This window comes from Monopterus albus, unplaced genomic scaffold (genome assembly GCF_001952655.1).
Source record: "Monopterus albus unplaced genomic scaffold, M_albus_1.0 scaffold81.1, whole genome shotgun sequence".
Classification (NCBI taxonomy): domain Eukaryota; kingdom Metazoa; phylum Chordata; class Actinopteri; order Synbranchiformes; family Synbranchidae; genus Monopterus; species Monopterus albus.
Window position 1 is genome coordinate 1,585,841 of NW_018127961.1, and position 21,904 is coordinate 1,607,744.

Sequence of the window (21,904 nt, forward strand, 5' to 3'; positions counted from 1 at the left end):
GGCTGTCAGTCTGAAACCACTGTAACATTAAAATGTACCTGTGTAGGTTGCAGTTCAGTACTGTACTGTATTTGCCCAAAGCCAAGAGCAATGAGTCATAGTCATACAGAAAGAGTTGTCTGTATGGCACTGCCCTCTAGTGATGACTGAAGTTTTAGAGGTATGGAGTGCTACAAACCTCATTCATTTAGACTTTTGTTAGACATATAACACTGATGGGTAATGAACCAGGCAAACCAAAAGACTTAGTGAATTAGTGATGGTTTTACTAAATATGAAAAATACAAGTTCAAATGTGATTCACTTGTCAGTACAAATTTTAAATGCATGCAAATGTAATCCTTGAATTGATTAACTAGCTAAGTTAAAATACTAGTTAATAAATTATTCAACCACATTATCATCCAGAAGTCAGCTAATCAATCAAAATTAAACTTGATGATTATTCAACAGTGGCATTATTACTATTAGTAATTATTAGTATGTATATATTAGTATGACTGTTGAGCAAATTGCTAACTTTGAAGATTTAGTAATCAGTCATAGGGAAACTGTATACTGAGCACACAATCATAGAACATAGAACACAGAATACCAATATTAAATGATCTGGCTTAAATGATAAAAGAATTAAAATGCTCTGATTTTTTTAAATGTAGGCTATTACAGAATAGTTAGATAATGAAAATGTGTAAAATGTAACAATGAAATGTTAAGGCAGTATAAATAAGGGTAAGGAGTACATTTTAGGAAACAGGCCTACTCAAAACATCAGTGTCTTGGTTAATTTGGTCAACCAGGAAATTTCACATTGAAAGATCATCTTCAAATGACGCTGTTCAGATCATCAAGCAGCAAATATAACTGATATGTAATTTTGCACTAATTTTAAATGACTCATTTGAGGTATTGTCTACTTGAGATTAAAAATAAGTACTTTAAAATAAAATAGGCTTAATACCACCATCTGGCACTACCTCATATGAAACCTTAGAGGAATCTTCAGATGTTCCGGTTTTACAAGTGAATTCTGATCATTCAAAATATATATACTGATATGATACAACACACACAACCTTGGTTTGTTTGCCTTTGGAATAAGGCTGCAAAAATTTGGATAGATAGCTAGATATGCGTGTGTGGACCATGGTGTGGATGTTTTCGGGACCTGTTCTGGGCATGCGTGGGAGCATTTCTGATTATCCCATTGGCTCGTTTCCCCTACGTCATGACGTCTTGTTGTCGGTGAACGGGAGCAGTAGAAGGAGCAACTCAACTGTGGCTAAATTAGCCACAGGGATGGTTACCTTTTAGGCAAGGTTATGTGGCATCTAATGATAATTAATCTGAAGTAAAGGTAGACAGACGTCCCCGGGCGGTTACCGCGTTACAACTGAAGTGTACATGCAAGCAGGTTGGTAAATGTTCACTCTGGCACGTTAGCTAAGTAGCTAGCGTAAACAAAAATGGATTGACGCGGCGTGAATGTGTGTGATTTCAGTGGTGACATTACTAGTCATTTTATTCTCACCTTACCTGGCTTAAACTAACGTTAGTAGTGTGTTTAAGGTTACCTAACACAGAAATGCAGACCGTTTCACCCACAAGAGCTGATTTATACACAAGTATAATAGTCAATAACATTATCCAGGGTTAATTAAATAAGTGTCGGTACGGACACTAGGTTATAGTTTGCCACCTGTCAATGACTTCGCCATCCACTTCCAGTCAGTAATCTCCCATACATCTCCAGGAACTGTGGCACTGAGTCCACCTGCAGTGACAAGGGGCTGACAGGACGACTCCCCTGATCACCTCTCACACACAGGCTTCTCGTCATGGGATGTCGGTGTTAGTACATCCAGATGGCAGAAGACTCTTGACTGTTCTTACTCCCCAGATATTTGTCTGACAGCTTAGACCTGATCCCAAATGATATTATACAATACATTATGACTTCAATATTGAAATGTGTTAAATCTGTCTGTTTTTGTACCTTTTGAATAATCTTTTTGTGGGGTAACAATTCTGAGAGTTACAGTGTTTATGGTCTGTATTTAATGCAAGGAAGATTTTTTTTGCCAGCTTACACTGTATAATTTACTGTAGAAGAGGAAAGTTCAGTTTCAGTAATAATTACCTGCATTGGATGCTTTTGTTGTCATTCACAAATCTGCTGAGTCATATGATTCATTGTAGAACATAGCTAACAATTATTTGCATTTCATTGCTTTATGGTTTGTACAGGTGGTCATAACCGCACATTTGCAAAGAGTTCTGATTCTGAGTCTATAGCAATAAGAAAATGAAACGGAGTTTTGCCCTTATTTTTGAATGCTTACATCTCCATTCTTGGCTGAGATGGGCCTGCAACCCTCTGCTGGTGCCATTAATCTGTTAAAGTGATGGCTTTCTGTCATTCAGACATAGGGAACTCATGTTTCTCAGGGCTTCGTTCAGACATGCGCTCAACAGTGAACAAGATGAGCACACAGGCACTGCAGGGGCAGCTGTAGTTCAGCAGACCAACTGGAGGGTCGGCGGTTCGGATCTCGGTGCCTGCAGTCCACATGTCCAAGTGTCCTTGGGCAAGACACTGAACCCCCAAGTTGCCACTGATGGTTAGAGCCATCGGTGTGAGTTGGCGCCGCAGATGGCTGCCTCGGTTCTGTACCAGAAACAAATTCCTTGTGTGTAACATACTTGGCCAAATAAAGGTGATTATTATTATTATTCTGTTATTCTGTCTACAAAGTGCAACTCTAGAAAGAGATACTCCAAAAAGAGATACTCCCTTAAGCTGTGTCTACACCGATAGCATAGTCTGTGCAGGGCGTAGCAGCTCGTGTGCACTGGGTGTGTGTTTAGTCCCGCTTTGGATATGCAAAGGGCACACAGAGGAGCCTACAGAAGCCATAGTAAAGGGAAATCTACAATCCAAAACTCTGACAAATAGTACACAATGAGGGAATTACTGGCTACATGTGAAATATATGCATGTACAGTGTATCCAACCTGTGGTAAAACTCCAAAATAAACTACACATTTTAAAAAGAACTGCATATTTAGAATGATTGATGTAACAGATGACAGATCATGTTTTTTTTAACTGTCTGCCTAATGTATTTCTCTGTTTTGGTGGAGTTCTGGTTGGAACTAGTGAGCTTTCATTGTTTTGGTGGATTCTTTGGAGCATTTTATCCACATAGCACAGAAAAACTAGATTTGAAGCATAAGAATATGCTTTGGGTCACAGCTACATGCATAAAGAGCAAGTGATACGCAGGCTGACACAGGCAGTGTAGTCAGCTGGAATGATTAATACAGGAACATATTGTTTGCGTGACACACACATCTCAAAAACATGGCAGCGATATAGACCACTGCATTAGGGTAGTGACACCAAAATCACTTCACTTCACAGGTCTGTTGGTTATACCACAACACTTAGTTTGGAAAAATGTGTCTAAGAGTGAAGATATTGAAAAAGTTTGTGGCATTTCATTGTTGAACTTTGTAGATGGTCCCTGCACTTCTGTGTCACAGCCAACACTGTTTCATCGAAACCTCTCTTTTTGATCAAAATGAGGTTGTAGCTTATTGTCTGTTTACCTTACTGTGGTTGGAAAGAGGCTTCATTTGTGTTTTAACAACATCTAACTTATTATTATTCAGCAACTTTGAATCTGTGAATATTTAGTCCTAGGATTGATGTTACTCTACCTTTTGAGGGTTTTTTTTCCAGGCAAGAAATTACCATTAGGATTCAGAATATCTGGTCGGTCTATCTGAGTCGTGCGTATTTGGAGACTTGCTCCAATGTTTTTAGAGATACGAGTAGCAGGGGACCACACTTTCTCCACTGTGTTCTCTTTCCTCTTCATCATCGGACTCAGACTGCATTTCCTGCTGTTTTGAATAGTCAAACACCAAAGTTAAAGACCAATTACCTACCCGAAGAACAAATATAAGAATAGTTGAATATTTGGGTCCAGCCCTAAAATGAACTAATGAATTACAGTATTTGTTTAACCTCTAAACAGAACATTGTCTGTGTCTGCATTTGTTTCAGATATACATATATCCACTCCTGAATCTTTAGCCACACAAATGAGACAAATCTGAGGCATATGGACAACATACTCAACCATTAATATAATGTTTTTCCCCCTCAGAGATTCTCTGGAGATTCAAACTGTGGGCTTGTCTCTGACCTCTTGCTCTTTTTTCCGTAGCATGCGGTGACCGAGACTGAGGCCTGAAGGTGCAGTGGGTTTGGTGGCAGCAACAGCAGCAGGCACCTAGCTTAGATGAAGGATGAAGAGCCCGGTGCACAGATGCAGGGATGTGGAGCATGGGCGTAGGCAGGCTGGGGACAGGGCAGGAGTCAGCTGCTTACAGCCCGAGCAGCGCATCCCCATCTCCAAAGATGTCATCACTTCTTCCTCTGCCTCCGCCATGTGGTTCATCAGGGACGCATGCGGCATTGTGTGCGCCATCATCACCTGGCTGTTGGTGTTGTATGCTGAGTTTGTGGTGCTGTTTGTAATGCTGCTGCCCTCCAAGAATCTGACATACAGCATTGTGAACGGGGCCCTGTTCAACTTTCTGGCCTTCCTTGCCATTGCCTCACACCTCAGGGCCATGTGCACTGACCCTGTGAGTAGAGCTTTAAATAGTCCTGATTAATGGAGCTGAACTACAGGGTGGACCACGGAAAGTAGCCCAACTCCAAAACAGTCCACTTGCTCGGGCTACTTTTCCGTGGCCCACCCTGTATTATGGAACTAAAGTACGTTTAGCCTCTGTTTACCTACAGTATTTATTTTATTAATGAGCTGCACATTCTGCTCAGTTTTACCTTATCGGAATCTTTTGTGTGGTGTCGTTTCCTACTAGGGGGCGGTGCCAAAAGGGAACGCTACTAAGGAGTATATAGAAAGCCTTCAGCTGAAACCAGGGCAGGTGGTCTACAAATGTCCCAAGTGCTGCAGCATCAAGCCTGACCGAGCACACCACTGCAGGTAGGGCAAAATGAGCATGCAGCATTCTGTATTCACAAAGCCAACTGCGTGCTTAGAGCTGCAGTGTTTCAGTACGGTGAAGAAGTCAAGCTGTTCAACTTCAAAGTCATGCTAAAGTTGTTGTTGTGCCCAGTTGTTGTCGCCTTGGAGTTTTGTTACAGCGTTTGCTTCATCTTTTCCATACATGTAACTTGCTGTCTCTCACAGTGTTTGCAAACGCTGCATACGAAAGATGGACCACCACTGCCCCTGGGTCAATAACTGTGTTGGGGAGAACAACCAAAAGTATTTTGTGCTTTTCACAGTAAGTTCACTGCAGCAGTGAGTGTCTTATGATGTGTGCTCACCAAAAACCTGTATTAGATTTTAAACTGAAGAAGACTGTCAAAGACCAACTTTCAGCCTTTTGACAGTACAGTTGTGAGGTAACACAGGTATCTGTGTGTGAGGAACTTTGTAACTCTTTGAAAGGAGGTGTTACTTGGGTAATCAATGATGTTGTAATGTTGTAATGTTGTACAGATGCAGATGAGAGGGATTCCTCAGTGATTACCATTCTGTTTGCAGTTAGTATATGTGGTGAATTGTCCCTCATTGTGTCCCTATTCATTTTTTTAAACCTAGATGTATATTGCACTCATCTCTCTCCACGCTCTGGTCATGGTGGTCTTCCATTTCCTATACTGCTTTGAAGATGATTGGACAAGTGAGTGCTTTTAAACCTCTGTATCCCCCAGTTTCCTTTACTCCTAAAAAAGATGAAAGAAGAGAGCCTTTTTTCTTAGGTCTATCAAAACTGCAGTCTTAACCTCACAATGTAATTTCACTGTAGAAAAATGTTGATTGTAACCGGAAAAACAACATACAAACTCAAGTTCAGACAGACATATGTGGCCCGATACATGCTCTAGCCTAAGCCCAGATCTCAAACACTCACTAGCCTTTCCCTCATATTGATGCAGATGACAGGTGGGCAGAATTGTTTTAACGTGTTGCATCCTCACAGTAGTGCCTCAGATGAGTCTGCAGTAGAGTACTCTGGTGTCTTTTGATTGTTGTGTAGCAGTTCTTCATATGATCCTCTTTGCCTTTCCACTTGTCTTCCTCCATGCGCCTCTACCCCGTAGAGTGCAGTTCCTTCTCTCCTCCAGCAACAGTCATCCTCCTCATATTCCTGTGCTTTGAGGGTCTCCTCTTCCTCATCTTCACCTCTGTGATGTTTGGCACCCAGATCCACTCCATCTGTACTGACGAGACCGTAAGTGACCCATCAGTGACCAGCACTTCTCTCCCTGTCCTTTTTTCCCCTCACTACTTCCTTCTGCTCTTCAGCTGCTGTCACACTTTGCTTTTATAACATGATTACCTTGAACCTAATTCAAACTGTTACAGCTACATAGGTGGTGATTCTCCCTCTACGGTGTAAGGTACAACAAAGTCCCCCCCAAGTCTCAGCTTAGACTGATAACATTGTTGGGGGCACCACAATAGCCAAGTTGTTACAGTATAGCACACCATATGCCGACCTTTGTCACAGGTCTCCTTTGTTTCCTGTCTTAGCGACTCACTAAAATGACTAAATAAAGAAAGAGAGAGGAAAAAAAACCCAAAATTTTAATTATCTATAAAACAGACTGAAAACACTGTCTGAAAGTGAGTAACTGCCAAAAAGAAAGAAACTTCATAATTGAATGCCTTGGTAGTAAATTTGCTTCTGTGGCTGTGTAGCATTGCTGATGTAAGACCAGTGCAGAGCCAGTGTTTAAGCGGTGTATGGCAGCAGCACAGTGGTCGCAAAATCACTGAATCTGACAGATGCATGTAGCTCTGCTCTGCACACTCAATCCACAAACTCCCCACACAAAACACTGCACATAACGCAGCAAAATTCCATTTTGATGCAGACGTGAATTACTTTAACTAGGCTATATTGGTAAATAGACATTGTGATATGAGCTTTGGCATATGGACTAGACAACATCTGACGACAACAGTGCCCAATATTTGCATCATTACATGGTATCATATACTGAGCCATCAGATGCATAATAAACACCTGTTTGCATAGTTCCTGGTATCAAACAAATGACCTGGGATCACCAAAAAATGGTTTGACTAACACATGGAATTAATGTTAATTAGCTCATTAGCTGCAACTGATAGCAATGTGGGACAAAATACACAGCCTTCCCTCTGTGAAATAAAGCACTCAGACGTTCAAATGAAGCTTCACTGTCCCACCAAGCTAATTAGAGTCAGTGTTGTTTGACGTTATAGTGTTTTTCAAAGTGTTTATTTGTCATATGCACAGTTAGGAAACATGTTTCCCTGTACAATGAAATTCTTACTTTGCCGTCCACATGAATAACACAAAATACAAATGAAATATAAAATAGATAAATAAGTAAGTATTTGTCTGCACACTGATTATGCATGAGTTTTATGATGTGACCCAAACAACAAATAGTTGGCTAAGTTAATGAAGACATAATGTATAATCAGTGTTAACTACCATTTGTCTCTACAATTCTGAAACACTGTCTCTGCTACCACTCTAGGTGAAGTGCTGACTGTTGTCACTGCTACCTTTTTAGGACCATTATCTTACACACGACTTTAGTTTGGCTGATTGATAAACATGTACACCAATCAGGTATAACATTATGACCACTGGCAGGTGAGGTGAATAACACTGACTAAATAATTCTCTCCAACTTGTCCTCACGACCACAGTTTTCACTCCTTTTACTTAGGTTTTTCACTGAATCGTAGACACATCTGTGCTCTTCCTGACAGTAGAACTGTGGAAGCAAATGGATTCACAGAAGATGCTCAGTGACATGAGTGACAACCAACTGCCACATTGACTCCTATGTATTAGGCCTGGTCATAATGTTGTGGCTGATCGGTGTATTTATAATGTGTGTTTATTTGCACTTACCCCCTGTTAGCTGCTGTTAGCTGTGCTTTTCAGTGTTTCTCTTATAGCACCTCTCCAACTGTGGAAATGGCTCCATATACGTGCAGCTCTCTCAGCTTTGCAAACAGTGTATTTATGTCCAGTTTGCCTGCTATTGGCCACAGCCTGGTCTTTTTAGGATCTCTCAGGGGAAAATCAATGGAATGCTTTTGCCCATTGATTCTTTCTTTCAGAACAATGGATACATGCTGACACAAACCAGGTTTTATTTCATACAAGGTTCAGATGAGGCAGGAATAAACAAGAAAATAAGAGATAAGATGTTGCATGCACACAAATATAATCCAAACACAGAGTAGGTGTCAGTTTTACTGGTGTCCCAAAGGTCCAAACTGCAAAGATACTTCAGCTATCAAATCTGTGATGTACAAACTCACTTTGAAGTTCACTCGAGCACACCTTAAGTAGTAATCACTAGTATAACAACAACTTATACGCGAGAATTCTGTATTTTATCCCTTGTTTCTTTCAGGATAGTCATGTGATTAGTACCCATTGTCATGTACACATGGCATGTTGATAATTTTTTCAGGCCAAATTGAAAAATCCCAAACCTAATATTTAAGGGACTAAATGCATAAAGTACATGTTCAACTGATTTGCCAAAATGAGAGTTTGTTAACATGACATCTGGTTAACTGTATGAGTACTTCCATTTGAGTCTTTGCCAAGGCTGAATACCTAAACAAGTACTTTCTAATAATAATGGAATGTTTCAACTATAAAAATTACAATAACCATAAAAGGACAGTGACATTATTTTCATAAGATTTACTTTCTAATTGTGATTAAATAAAATATATAACAGGAGGCTGCGCAAATGACCTTAAAACTTCTTGAGATGACAAAGCACCATTCATAACATGTAACTAACTGAATGTCTGTAGCCTACTACACAACATACTGTGGGTTTGAACCTCTTTAGGTGTGCGACCTTCTGTTAAGATGAAATGATTTTCTGATCGTGTGCTGTCAGATTGCAATTCAAGTGTTTCTTTTCAAGTGTCTCACTTTGCACATGTGCATATCACCTGCTGTCATCACTTGGTGTCAGCCTTTTAAGGGTAAACACAAAGCGGATCAACAGCCGTGACCAGGGTCAGCGGAGAGACGAGGACATTTCACATTTGTTGGACATTTATGGAGAAGCTTCTGATCAGGCCAAGGTGGAGGGAGGATGCTGTATTCGAGCAGTTTTTGACTGTCACTCAAATGACATCATTGTTATTACTGTGTGCATGTGACCCCCCTAGTGCTGGTACTTTGAAAAGTACCAGTACTAGAGACTGATATTAGGCCTGATACCCGATACTGGTATCAGTGCATCCCTGCTTACCACATACTTTGCAAAACAAATTTTTTTTTTTTTTTTTGTGAGAGAGAGGCTGAAAGGAGGAGGGAGGGAGAAAGAATCTCCATCCACTTCAAATTTAGATTTGATACTCAGCTGTTTTCTTTCTTTTGGCAGTTACAGGTGTACATGTATCAGTGGAAGAAGGAATCGCTATACTACAAAGATTGGTGTTGCGCTAAAATAATTTTGCCACTTGTATTGGTGTGCTTTTGTATAATAACTCACCAAACTAAACTGCTTTTTCTGCTTTGAACTTCTTTTTGTCTGCAACTCCAGAGATATGGTTACACATTTTATCTTGGACATACTGTACAACAGCCAGAGGGAAAGGTAACAGAGCAGCTTGTAGAGAAATCACAGAGTCTGAAATGTTGGTTTTGTGGTTTTATTTGATTTTTCATGTTTAGTGGGCTAAAAGAAATTAGTATTTAGAATTTGGTTTGTGATTACTGACAGGGTCACAAAAGCATGTCAACTGAAGTTTGGTTGTCTCTTATTTTCAGGGCATAGAGCAGTTGAAAAAGGAAGAGAGAAGATGGGCTAAAAAAACTAAGTGGATGAACATGAGGGCGGTATTCGGACACCCTTTCTCCTTATTGTGGTTTAGTCCCTTCTCCACCCCTGACCATGGGAAAGCTGAGACATACCAATATGTGGTGTGAGAACTCAGCGTAGGGGCCGAGGCCCAGCCCAACCCCGCTGAGTTCAGCTCTGGCAGTATGAACGTGATTTACACTGTATCTTCCATATTAGCCATGGACATCATCTGCTTTTTGTGTTGCCAAACTAAGTGCGTTATACATCCATTTTGATGTTGTCTTGAACGAGCTGAGTTGCAGAGATAAAGAAACACTTTCAGTTTGTGAATCCTTTTTGCACACACTGTGATCAGTTTTGATCTCCTCCTCTCTGTGTTGTATCAGGAGCCTTCTCCTCTCTGGCTGTGTCTTGTTTTCTCGTGAAGGGTTATTTCAACTAAATTTACCACAAAGTCATATTTTATCATCCTCCCCTGCTGGTGTCTGGGCTTGCAGATAGTTTCAGTTTTAGCTGTTAATGTTCTGAGATATCCGCCCCTGAAACTTCTCCTGTCATCCCAATACAATAGAAGAGAATGGAGTTTCCTTTAGAGCTGCAATTTAGTATCATTTTCCTTGTAGACTGACATCTCGAGAATTGTTTTGATTGATCATTAATAAAATGTCAGAAAATAGTGAAAAATGCCCATCATTATGTCAAAAGTATTCATATTCAAAGACAATGACAATTCAAATCAGCAAATATTCACACTGGGTTGTCCAGTAACCAGGGCATTGTTTCTGGAAATACAATTTCCATTTAAGTTGCTGTCATTCCTCGCAGCTCAGAAGCATCACAACCAAGATTCCATGAACCTGCAATGTCTTTGTAATTTTAGAATGAAATGACCCTTTACATCTCGCTCTTGTCAGGCAGTAGTTAGTAGTGTGTTCCAGACATGGACAAAGTAAACTTTGTAAATGGCTCCCCACTAGAATAAATTAAAGATTGGCCAGAGGTTGATCCAGGTTGAATCTCTACAATCAGACGTCTTGTGGGGACCATTCTGCAAAAGTTCAAGACTTTCAAATGTTGCCAAATACAGCACATAGACGAGCCGTTTGCAATTATTGTTGTGGATTTCTGGTTTATTATGACTATGGAAATGTGGTTGGGCATCAACAGTGCCTTCTTCTGAAAGTAAGGTTGGTGTGTTTTATCTATTCTTACAATAAGGGTTGCGCTGATCCCAGTTTTTTCAGACTGTCACTTTTGCACACTTTGTGTTGGTTAAAATGGCAAATTTATCCATTTCAAGTTAAAGCTACAGTATATAATTTTTTTGAAATATAATTGTTGTAGAAATCTGCTCCAAAACTTGTCTTAATGTGGAGAGGTGCTGTCGAAGCCTCCTGTAACCAGACTCACTGAGACAGCACTGGCACCGGTGCAGAGATATTGACTTCTAAAGAGTTTTGAAGGGCATTGACATCAGTTTCATGCTAATGTTACCTTAAGGTACAAACTGTAGCTTTACATCTGTAACACAATAGCAATGCAAAAAGTGACAAGGTCTGATTACTGTCTGAAACCACTGTACATGTTGCCCGAGTGTGGAACATTCCTTGATTCCTCTCTGATACATGGTTGACATGATCACAGCTGGTGTATGAGTGTGTGGGCGCGCATGTGTTTAGACCAGAGCAAGCCAGGAGGTTTGTTTCCCCAAACAGAATCAAATCCAGGATCAAATGCCAGCTGTCTTTATTCCTGGCAGGTTTTGCTGAAATATTCTAGCAGTGCTGGAAAGGTAAATGTAAGGTAAGGTAGGAAGGTAAAGGTTTCAGTCAGTACAAATGTCAACCTCAGCTTGTCTGTCATCAGCTGTGTCGCAACACATTGAAAAATGGTTCGGTCTCCCGCAGTAACACCTTGTGTGTCTGTGTCTGTCTGTGTGTGTGTGTGTTTGTGTGTGCGTGTTCGCATGATCAGTAGCCAGTGGAACAGGCTCTGTGCTCGAAGCCCTTGTGGTGCTTTGATGTTGTGATTGTATGCCAAATTCAGTGAACCCCCATAGTTACATGATTATCGGGGAAAGCTTTGAGACAAAGTTTCTGCACAGGAGAAAACATATTAAAGCCTGTGCAGAGTTCAAGGGAAGCACTATATAAAAATATGTAGCACTGCATCTTGTTATGCAGCAGCTGGATATTAGCTGGGCTGTTTCTGTACTGTTTCACACAACTGCAGCGCATTTAACAAAGTATTAACTCAGATTTCAGCACTCAACATTTACGCAAGTGCAAAAATGGCTAACCCACATTTTGTATGTACCATTGAAGAGTTTCTCCTGTGTAAGTTGCTCTCTGTTCTACAGTGTGCATTTTATTCTTCTGTTCTTTGCTCACATGACATTGTATGTATCTGACTGCATGGTGCAAGTGAAGGCTAGTTTAGTAATGTATAACACTTGGTACGAAGGTGCCAAGAGTGATGGTGGAGATGACTTGTTTTTTACAGAAATTTTAATTCTTTCTATATATTCTGATGATATTTCAGCACATGCACAGAGAATAAATACTTCTCAGTTGCAATGCAAAAACTGTGTTGGCTTGCTTTTTAAGATGTTTGCTTATATTTAACGGTGGAGCAGTTATTATGCTCAAATACAGTAGCTCAAGTATTCAGACCTCTTCACATATGGAAAAAATTGCCATTTTGTCCATTAATCTACACTCAATAACCCATAATGAGAAATGTATTAAAAATCAAAGACTGAAACTTAAAAAAAAAAAAAAAAAAAAAAGTACTCGGATCCTTCATCCAGTACCTTGTAGAAGCCCCTTTGGTAGCACTCGGAGACAGTCAGAGACTTGTCCTGAAGTCACTCCAATGTCTTGGCTGTTTTCTTTAGGACATTATTGTGCTGCAATGTGAAGCGTCACCACAGTCTCAGGCTGAGTTCACTCTGGACCAGGTTTTCTTCAAAGACCTCTGTGTATTTGGCTGCATTCATCCTTCCCTCAGTTGTGACCAGTCTCCCTGTCACACAGCATGACACTGCCACCACCATGCTTCACTGTAGGGATGGTAAGAGCAGACGATGAGCAGCTCTCATCGGCCTTTTACTCAAAGTGGCTTCTGTGTAGCCACTCTACCATAAAGGCCTGACTGATGGAGAACTGCTGAGATGCTCTTCTTTCCTGCAGGTTCTAACAGCAGATGACTTCTGAAACTCTGTTAGTGACTGCTGGGTTCCTGGTCACATCCCTGACCAAGGTCCTTCTCACTCAGGTACTCATTTTGGTCAGACGGCCAACTCTAGGAAGAGTCCTGGTGGCTCCACGCTTCTTCCATTTCACAGTTTCTGAGGCCACTGTGGCCCTGGATCACTCTGACCTTAGAAACGGTTTTAGACCCTTGTCCTGACCTGTGCATCACCAGTTTTATCACAGAGGTCTGCAGAGAATTTCATGGACTTGATGGATTTTGTCCAGACATGCAGTGTGGATCCAGTCAAGTTCTAAACACATCTCAAGCATTGCTCACATTTTGAAGTGCCTCAGCAAAGGGTCTGAATACCTAAATGAGATATTTCACTTTCTGATTTTTAATGAATTTGCAATTCTATTTTACCTGCAGACGGTGGTTTGTGACATCCGCCTTACTAAATTTTCCCTGTCCTTGTCTTCCATTCTTCTCCCACTTTACTCTATAATCTGCCTGTTTTCCATACAATGTTCACCTCCTCCACACACTCATGCATTGGCTTTGGTTGATGATCACTCTGCTGAGAGCTTTCTGAAGCAGACAGCTCTGTATAATCTCGACAGAGGTAAGCTTGAAACAAGGGTCATAGCCATTCCATCAAGCTGAACACATCACCAGCATGCGGATTCCAAATGCCAAAGAGCACTTTGATTTTTTTTTTTTTTTTTTTCACATTCAACCAAACATTATGAATGAATGCGTGAGCTAAGCTCTGTGATGCATGCACTTTGTGAACATTTGACATGGTTCTTCCCTTAGTTTTCATTTCATTGTTAAAGTGCATGCAACTCATTTTGTGCAATATTAAATCTTGGGCACATTTTTAGAAAATGAATCTGAACTGATGCAAGAATTTTCAAAAGAATGGTTAGGATGTATTCAAGTCTATGTTTATACAATACTCACAAGCCTTATGTACACTGAAAGAGTTATTTGGTCACTATAAAATAACTCCAGTCCACACTGGTCACCAAGCGATCCATTTGCATTGTAGTGTATTATAAGACATGGGCTCTAAAGTCAGTTTTCTGTGCAGAGCTACATTCCAGATTTCAGCAGAAGTCAGTATAAATCCATTAGGGATCTTAAAGGGCTATTGCTTATTTTAAAAAGAGTCACATTCAAACCAATTTGATCACAGGCGACCCTGGTCTTAACATACTTGTTTCACATTCGCAGAGCCCCTGAAACCTCAGTGTGTGTGAAAGGGGTTGAATCCAAAATGTTTCCACACATCTACTTCTAAGACCCTTTGGGGTCCTCATTCTCTGTTCAGCATGCTGAAATAGCTTCTGCCATTTCACTTTAGCAAAGACAACAACATTAGCCTAATTTACTGAGGGTGACCAGAGTAACGGTGCGTTTATACGACCACTCCAACTCTGCTGGAGGCAATCACACAATTATTAATTTCTTATAGCGTTTGCACGGCCGTTCCAATAGTCAATAAAAACTAACAACCTTGTGTGTATCCTCCAAAGTCTTTTTACTACAAAGAGGGAATGTCTTTGTTTCCCTGCTGAGCTGTGGCAGACCACATACACTACCAGCCTAAAGCTTGAATACAGCTTTAACCTCACAGCAGCCTCTGCGGCACCAAATCATAACCTAACATCAACCTCAGCTCACTCCAGCCAGCAAACAAATATTTTCATTTAAAATGTGAAATATCTCAACACTGACTGGTTTGCCACAGAATTTCATACAGACACGGAAGCCAGAGAACCAATCCTAATGATTTTAGTGATCCTCTGACTCTTCAGCTACTGTATGATGATGTATTTGTTTTGAGTGAAACAAATTCAACAAATATTGGGTGGGTTAGGCTACCTTGAAATTTGGATATGGTCTTCACTAATGCAACAACTTTACTGATCTGTTCACTTTCACTTAGCGCCATCACTGGGTCAAAACTCTAATTTGTCCACTTCTCTGGTTTATGATCAAAGACCAGCAAAATGATTGACATACCAATGTGCTTTAACTGTACTTTGTGTGTAGTGCTAATGTGCATAATGCTGTTAGCATTACTGTACACTCTTTTAACACACATTAGGTAAAGGAGTAATGTGTTAAGATAGACATATTTTCACTTGTGTCTAAGAAACTTGCCTAAAACGTGAACCCATAATGTTTTAGTTCTGTTAGAGTTGTGATTAATAGTGCATGTATATGATACACATGCAGTCTCTTTTGGCTCGACTGCTTTCACCTCACTGCCTCATTATGTCTTCTCCAGGGGATCGAGCGTCTGAAGGGAGAGACGGGGAAGTGGGGGAAGATGCCACGTTGGGAGGCCATGCAAATGGCGTTCGGAGGCCCATTCTCACTGTCCTGGTGCAGCCCCTTCTCAGGGCTCAGCTGCAAGAAGAGCCCTAGCGAGCATGTCACCATTCCACAAGGGGAGATCATCACGGAGGATGTCATAGAGATACCACTCAGCTAGCAGTCAGGAAGGCAGGTTTTCTGACTGGCAAGGCTTCTCTGCAGACAGAAACATCTCTTTGAAATTTGGGGACACGAGACTTTATTGGTTCTTTTTACATAGCGAGAAACCAGCTAGACTTTCTATATATTTTTCATCTAAATGACTTCTTATGTATGTGAGAGTATCATATTGGACATCCAGGGTCAGTGCAGCCATTTGCATGGTGTGCAGGGCAGCAAACTGAATACTGTTGCCAAACTTCAGCATCTTGGCCTTTTATAAATGAAGTGTCACTGCATGCACAATCAAAAGGATATTTTTGGGAATTTTCTTTTACTTCTAACCTCTTGCCAAACTGCCTGTATTTCCCCAAAATCACTGTGTAATAGAACTAACTGGTGGAAAAAAGCAGCTGGAAGCATTCACAGCTCCCTTGTTAATGGGATTCGCATCTTGGAGTAGTCTCAGGAAAACACTACAAAAACTAATTACTGAACACTGGAGCATAAGCAGTTTTCTCTACTGCCTTTTTCTGAGCATTCACCTTGTGCCTTATCCATCTTATGTGGGAACACATTTAGCTATGACACACACTGTATGATTTATTCAGAATCAGAATCAGCTTTATTGGCCAGGTGTGTTGGGCACACGAGGAATTTGACGCTGGTACATTGGCTCTCAATGTGTACAGGTATATACTGTACATATCCCCATGTGAGGGGCAAGTAAACAGTAAACCAGCGTAAGGCTGTACAAAAAAAAAGGCAGTATTAACAAGCAGTGCAAACAATGCAAAATAAGCAGTATAGACGGCAGTAAACAATGCAAGAACAGAGGCCTGTACAAATCTGTATGATCTGTACGAGATATATTCACAGTTATTGCTCTGAGGTTTATTGTCCAGTCGTACTGTCGTTGGTCAAGTGTTCATCAGAGTGATGGTCTGGGGGAAGAAACTGTCCTTGTGCCTGGTTGTCTTGGTCCACAGTGACCTGTAACGCCGTCCAGAGGGTAGGAGTTCAAACAGGTTGTGTCCAGGGTGTGAGGCGTCTGCAGTGATCCTCTCCACCCTCCTTTTGACCCATGAGGTGTACAGGTCCTCCTTATTGTTCAACTCCACAACTTAATTCTGACATCTGTATCTAGAGTTGCAATTTTCATCTAGTGACCTCATGAGGAGATAGTTGTGTAATAGAGAAAGCTAAAAAGTAGCTGCTGGATAAGGGCTGTTAACTGTTAAATAGGTGCCAGAGAACCACTCATGTCTGCATCACTTTAACAAACTGAGTTATAGCATCATTTGGGTTTCATTTTTACATTCCAGAATAAGTTGAAATTTCCTATGAAATCTGTACAGCTGAGTATTGCCTTAGGGATTCAGCTATGTTAATAATAAAGAACTGAATGACTGGCAGGTTTATTTAGGTAACAGCAACATCTGTCGGCTCCCCTCAACTGCTGATTTTAGATAGATTGGGTACAACACTCATGGCTGCTAAGACTATGACAACTTTACTGTAACTTATTTTAATACAACTGTTTTTATTGATGTATAAAATACTCTGCTGTATGCTCATTAAGGCTATTTTAATACATTAACCCAAATCCCTGAAAGTAGTATTAAGTCACCTAAAGGAATAGAATAGTTTGGGGGAATAAGTTGGTTTGCTTTCCTGCCAACAGTTAGATGACAAGATGGTACTCATGACTGGGAGCCAGCTGGCTTGTCTTTGGGTAAACCTAACAAAGTCCACCGGCCCAAACCTGTAAAGTACATTACTTAACACATAGTATCTGGTTTTCTTTGTACCAGGGGTTTCAAGCAGTGGTCCTTGGCCCCCTGGTGGTCTGCAAAGGCATTGCAGATAGTCCCTGCCCATGCAATCAATAATGTAGTTTTGCTGTAGAATTTTTTTTTTTATTTTAAAAACAGATTTCCATGTTACTTATTGTTTGTGAATAATCACATTCATGCAAATATATCATATTTAGAAAAGCCTAACTTTCAGGATGGAAATCGTGCCCATCTGGTCTGTGTGTCTCACAGCAGTTGTCCTCAAGTTACTTCATAACAAGAATGGTGGTCCCTCAGCCACAATTAGTTGGAAACCCCTGCTTTATACAAATTCACACAAAACCTAAGTGTGAAAGCAACTTCTTGTTTTACATTTGGACAGAGCCAAACTGTTCGCCCTGTCCAGTCTCTATACTAAGCTAATCTAAGCAGCTGCTGTTTCCCATTCTTCTATTTACCAGACAGAGTGGTATCAGTCTAATTGTTGGCAAGAAAGCAAGCAAGATTATTTACCAAATGTCAAATTATTCCTTTAATTCAATGTGATGGACCAGATGTGCACCGTATTAAAACTTTACTTGTCTTTACTTCTGTTTATTACATTCTTTTCTGAAGAGTAGTTATTGGCTGGTAGGGGTAGTGTGACTCTGGAATGTCCTGCTATACTGGTGCTGCACAGTAAACTACAACTTTTAGCTCTTATCGAACTGCACTTGAGGGTCTGCCCGACAGGAATGAGTGGTAGTTTTAGCTGTTTGGAGGTGGTTGCCCCTTTTGCCAGCAGGGGGCAGTAACTCACTATTAACAAATACAACACATTCTGTGACAAGAGGAATATAACTATATCAATGCATATCACAATTTTGTACATTTTCCATCATGGCTACTTTTAGCACTTCTGTTTCTGATGTCCTGGATGATAGTGGTCTCTGAACATACAATTAAAACTGGAAAAAAAAAACAATTCCTTACCAAGTGAGCTTTAAGAGACATGAGACATTGTTCCTCTGATCTTTCATATGAAGTGTCCAGTAACCAACTGATTTCCAATAAAGGATTGTGTCGGTCCGTGAAAGACTTGTGAAGAATGATCTCCTGTTTCCTCCAGGCAACCTCTCTCCTCACTTCTCAGAGTGATCCCACCCTCAGGAAAGTCTTTCCAGATCCTCCCAAAATCAGTTTTAGAAGAGCTCCCACTTTCCAAGATAGGTTAGGACGCTTCGACACATGAACTGCCGGTACCGAGATTCGAACTTTCAACCTTCTGGTTGGGAGACGACTGCTCTACCCACCGCACCACTGTCGCCTCCCCCATGTAAGAGCCACAGCCTCTGACGGAGATCCAGCTTTCTGACACTGGGTCCTACATTGAATAATTCAAAGTTTATTTGAATTTTGGACTGATGGAAATGTATTGACATTAAATCCTGCTAATGTCACTACCATAGGCTATGCACATGAGTCATAGTAGTGTCTGAGAGGGAGTCTTGCCACAGTATGTTGAGAGTGCAACTGCAGAACAGAGGCTGCACACTTATGGGATGCAAATTCATTACATTACTAGTCCTTTTTGACCTCCTCCTGTGGGACAGTCTGAGATGTGGATTCATAAAGTACCAGCAGTCCACATAGAGTGAGGGAGATGCCCACCCACCAGAGAGCTCCATGGGTCTCTCCAAAAATCATCCTCCCCAGGGCAGCCTGGACACACAAACAGAAGAGGCTCATGAATTGAAGACAGAGTATGAATATGAATGCTTTCACCATAGGAAATTTCAGAGAACTCACTGAAGAGATGAAGTTCAATGCAGTGGTAGTGACTGTGGCTCTGGCTGAGGAGGAGCAGTGTCGGAGAGCCTTGGAGAAGAAGGTCCACATGAGAGCATTACAGGTTAATAGCAGGCCTCCACACAGCAGCCGCAATGGGATGTGGAGCTGGAAGAACACACAGGTCAGAGGTGAAAGCAAATGCTTGAATCATTAGTCATGTTTATGCAGTGTCATTCATGAACACAGCTGTTTCAAAGCAGACAGGAACAGCACAGGTGCAACTAATAAAGTTAATATTTACCATTAATGTTATGATTTACATTTGAGCATTTCCTGTTGTGACATATCAAAATGGCTGCTGTGTAAACTCTCTTCTCACAATGTTTGTTACCTATAACTAGATTTTCTTAAATTCTACACAACACAATGAAATGACTGTAATTTGAGTATATTTTAAATATACACAGCAAATAACTTGCAGCAAAACATTTATTAATATCTTATTCACTCCACAGATAAGCCCTAAAACTCTTACTTTTGATAAATTCTTATTTATTTGAAAGCTAGTATAACTTTGGCTTCTGTAGGTTGTTGTATATACTTGGGTGCAACCATGGTAAGAATATGTAAGTCTTCTTACAAGAGAAAGGTCGAGTTTGAGAAATAGACATTAAATGTTAAGTGAACCGAGCCTCACCCAGTCGCAGTCTGTAGCCGCACCATGTCTGCTCAGCACTGACGCACACATGTCTCTCAGGTAGTCCGCACCGAGGGACAGCTTGGCAGACAAAGAAGCGACGGCACCCAAAAAACCCGCAAGTGACGCGTACAAAGACCCTGAAATCATGCTTAAATCACACTTAACTACATGTATGTATGTGTGCAGTTCACGTCCGTGAGAAGACTCCGTACAGAAGATGCAATACTTTCCCCCTGTCACATTTCTGCCATCTTGACAACTGTTTCTCATGTCCACCAATCGTGGCAACCCCTGAAGTCATGTGGCTCATAGTGGCACACTTTGATGACGTATGTTATGTTTTGGTCAATTTTGTGCTAATCGAAAAGCCAAGCCTGTATTTTATTTTGTGCGCTTGTGTTGGTGTAGTTACTGCTTTGCAATGAATAAAAACAAGGCCAGCGGTGTGTCCTGGGTCAAACCCGCGGAACCCTCCTTTCTGAAGAAGTTTAAAAGTGATGTCGGATACAAAGAAGGACCGACTGTTGACACAAAGGTAAGTATGTTGGTTTGGCTTGTGTAAGCTAGTAGTACGTACTCGGAACAGCGTCTGCGTTAGCTCCTTTCAGTGTATGAAACCATTGTCCATACGTTAGTTATCTCTTTTCCCACTGTCTGCTGATAAAATGAGTCACTATCACTGAAACGAAACACAGCCTCCGGATGGGATTCATTTACTTCTTATCTCAGCCCGCACACCGAATGTCACGGTTTCAAACGGGGTTACTTCATTTCCAGGCTGGGGAAAACCTCCTCGTCTCACTTTCTTCTTAACGTTGTCCTCTCAGCGCCAGGTGATGCCAACACTGGATGATGACAGCGGGAGTGACCAAGAGGATGAGTTACCTCAAGTTGTGGTCTTAAAAGGTGGAGACCTGACCGCAGAAGAAGTAAAGAAGCTCAAGGGTGACATGCGCACTGGAGCTGGTGCAGAGAAAGGTAAGTCTGAATGAGTCACAACCATCTTTTTATGTTTAGAGAGGTTTGATTTGGAAAGTGGTGAGGAAATAAGTTTGGCAACGAGTCCTACTACCACACAAAACAAATGACAGTATTTTTTGATGCATATACAGTGGGGCAAAAAAAGTATTTAGTCAGCCACCAGTTGTTCAAGTTCTCCCACTTAAAAAGATGTAATTTACATCATATACTTCAACTATGAGAGACAGAATGAGAAAAACAAATCCAGAAAATCACATTGTCTGATTTTTAAAGAATTTATTTGCAAATTATGGTGGAAAATAAGTATTTGGTCAATACCAACAGTTCATCTCAATACTTTGTTATATACCCTTTGTTGGAAATGACAGAGGTCAAACGTTTTCTGTAAGTCTTCACAAGGTTTTCACACACTGTTGCTGGTATTTTGGCCCATTCCTCCATGCAGATCTCCTCTAGAGCAGTGATGTTTTGGGCCTGTCGCTGGGAAACACGGACTTTCAACTCCCTCCAAAGGCTTTCTATACACGACACATGGCCACATTCATTCTTTCCTTTACACGGATCAGTCGTCCTGGTCCCTTTGCAGAAAAACAGTCCCAAAGCATGATGTTTCCACCCCCATGCTTCACAGTAGGTATGGTGTTCCTTGGATGCAACTCAGCATTCTTTCTCCTCCAAACACGACGAGTTGAGTTTTTACCAAAAAGCTCTACTTTGGTTTCATCTGACCATATGACATTCTCCCAATCCTCTTCTGGATCATCCAAATGCTCTCTAGCTAACTTCAGACAGGCCCGGACATGTACTGGCTTAAGCAGGGGGACACGTCTGGAGGGTGAGATCTTGAGTGGAGCCCCAGATCGAGGGAGATCATCAGTGGTCTTGTATGTCTTCCATTTTCTAATAATTGCTCCCACAGTTGATTTCTTCACACCAAGCTGCTTGCCTATTGCAGATTCAGTCTTCCCAGCCTGGTGCAGGTCTACAATTTTGTTTCTGGTGTCCTTTGACAGCTCTTTGGTCTTGGCCATAGTGGAGTTTGGAGTGTGACTGTTTGAGGTTGGGTGTCTTTTATACTGATAA

At 41.1% G+C, this 21,904-nt stretch overlaps 3 protein-coding genes across 4 annotated transcripts in view; 2 read left to right on the plus strand and 1 right to left on the minus strand.

Moving 5' to 3' along the window:
- The first annotated feature begins 1,172 nt into the window (after positions 1–1,172).
- Positions 1,173–16,250, plus strand: zdhhc3a (zDHHC palmitoyltransferase 3a). Of its 2 annotated transcripts, none has more exons than XM_020606758.1 (7): positions 1,173–1,414; positions 4,236–4,659; positions 4,900–5,024; positions 5,232–5,328; positions 5,649–5,730; positions 6,152–6,282; positions 15,387–16,250. In XM_020606758.1, exons 2-7 carry the CDS (start codon positions 4,318–4,320, stop codon positions 15,591–15,593), a joined length of 984 nt encoding a protein of 327 aa, XP_020462414.1. In that variant the 5' UTR covers positions 1,173–1,414; positions 4,236–4,317; the 3' UTR covers positions 15,594–16,250. The 2 variants fall into 2 exon arrangements, with proteins under 2 accessions (XP_020462414.1, XP_020462415.1); XM_020606759.1 differs by lacking the exon at positions 15,387–16,250 and adding an exon at positions 9,862–11,224.
- A 352-nt stretch (positions 16,251–16,602) lies between these two features.
- On the minus strand, positions 16,603–20,118 carry tmem42a (transmembrane protein 42a). The gene is made up of 3 exons (XM_020606773.1): positions 19,838–20,118; positions 19,159–19,305; positions 16,603–19,071 (listed from the first exon to the last, which is right to left on the minus strand). Exons 1-3 carry the CDS (start codon positions 20,108–20,110, stop codon positions 18,931–18,933), a joined length of 561 nt encoding a protein of 186 aa, XP_020462429.1. The 5' UTR covers positions 20,111–20,118; the 3' UTR covers positions 16,603–18,930.
- The window catches only part of kiaa1143 (KIAA1143 ortholog), a 6,576-nt gene continuing 4,758 nt past the window's right edge, over positions 20,087–21,904 (plus strand). Inside the window, exons 1-2 of the mRNA XM_020606772.1 lie at positions 20,087–20,375; positions 20,668–20,818. Of these exons, the coding sequence (XP_020462428.1) occupies positions 20,172–20,375; positions 20,668–20,818 (355 nt within the window). The 5' untranslated portion in view covers positions 20,087–20,171. The remainder of the gene's footprint in view (positions 20,376–20,667; positions 20,819–21,904) is intronic.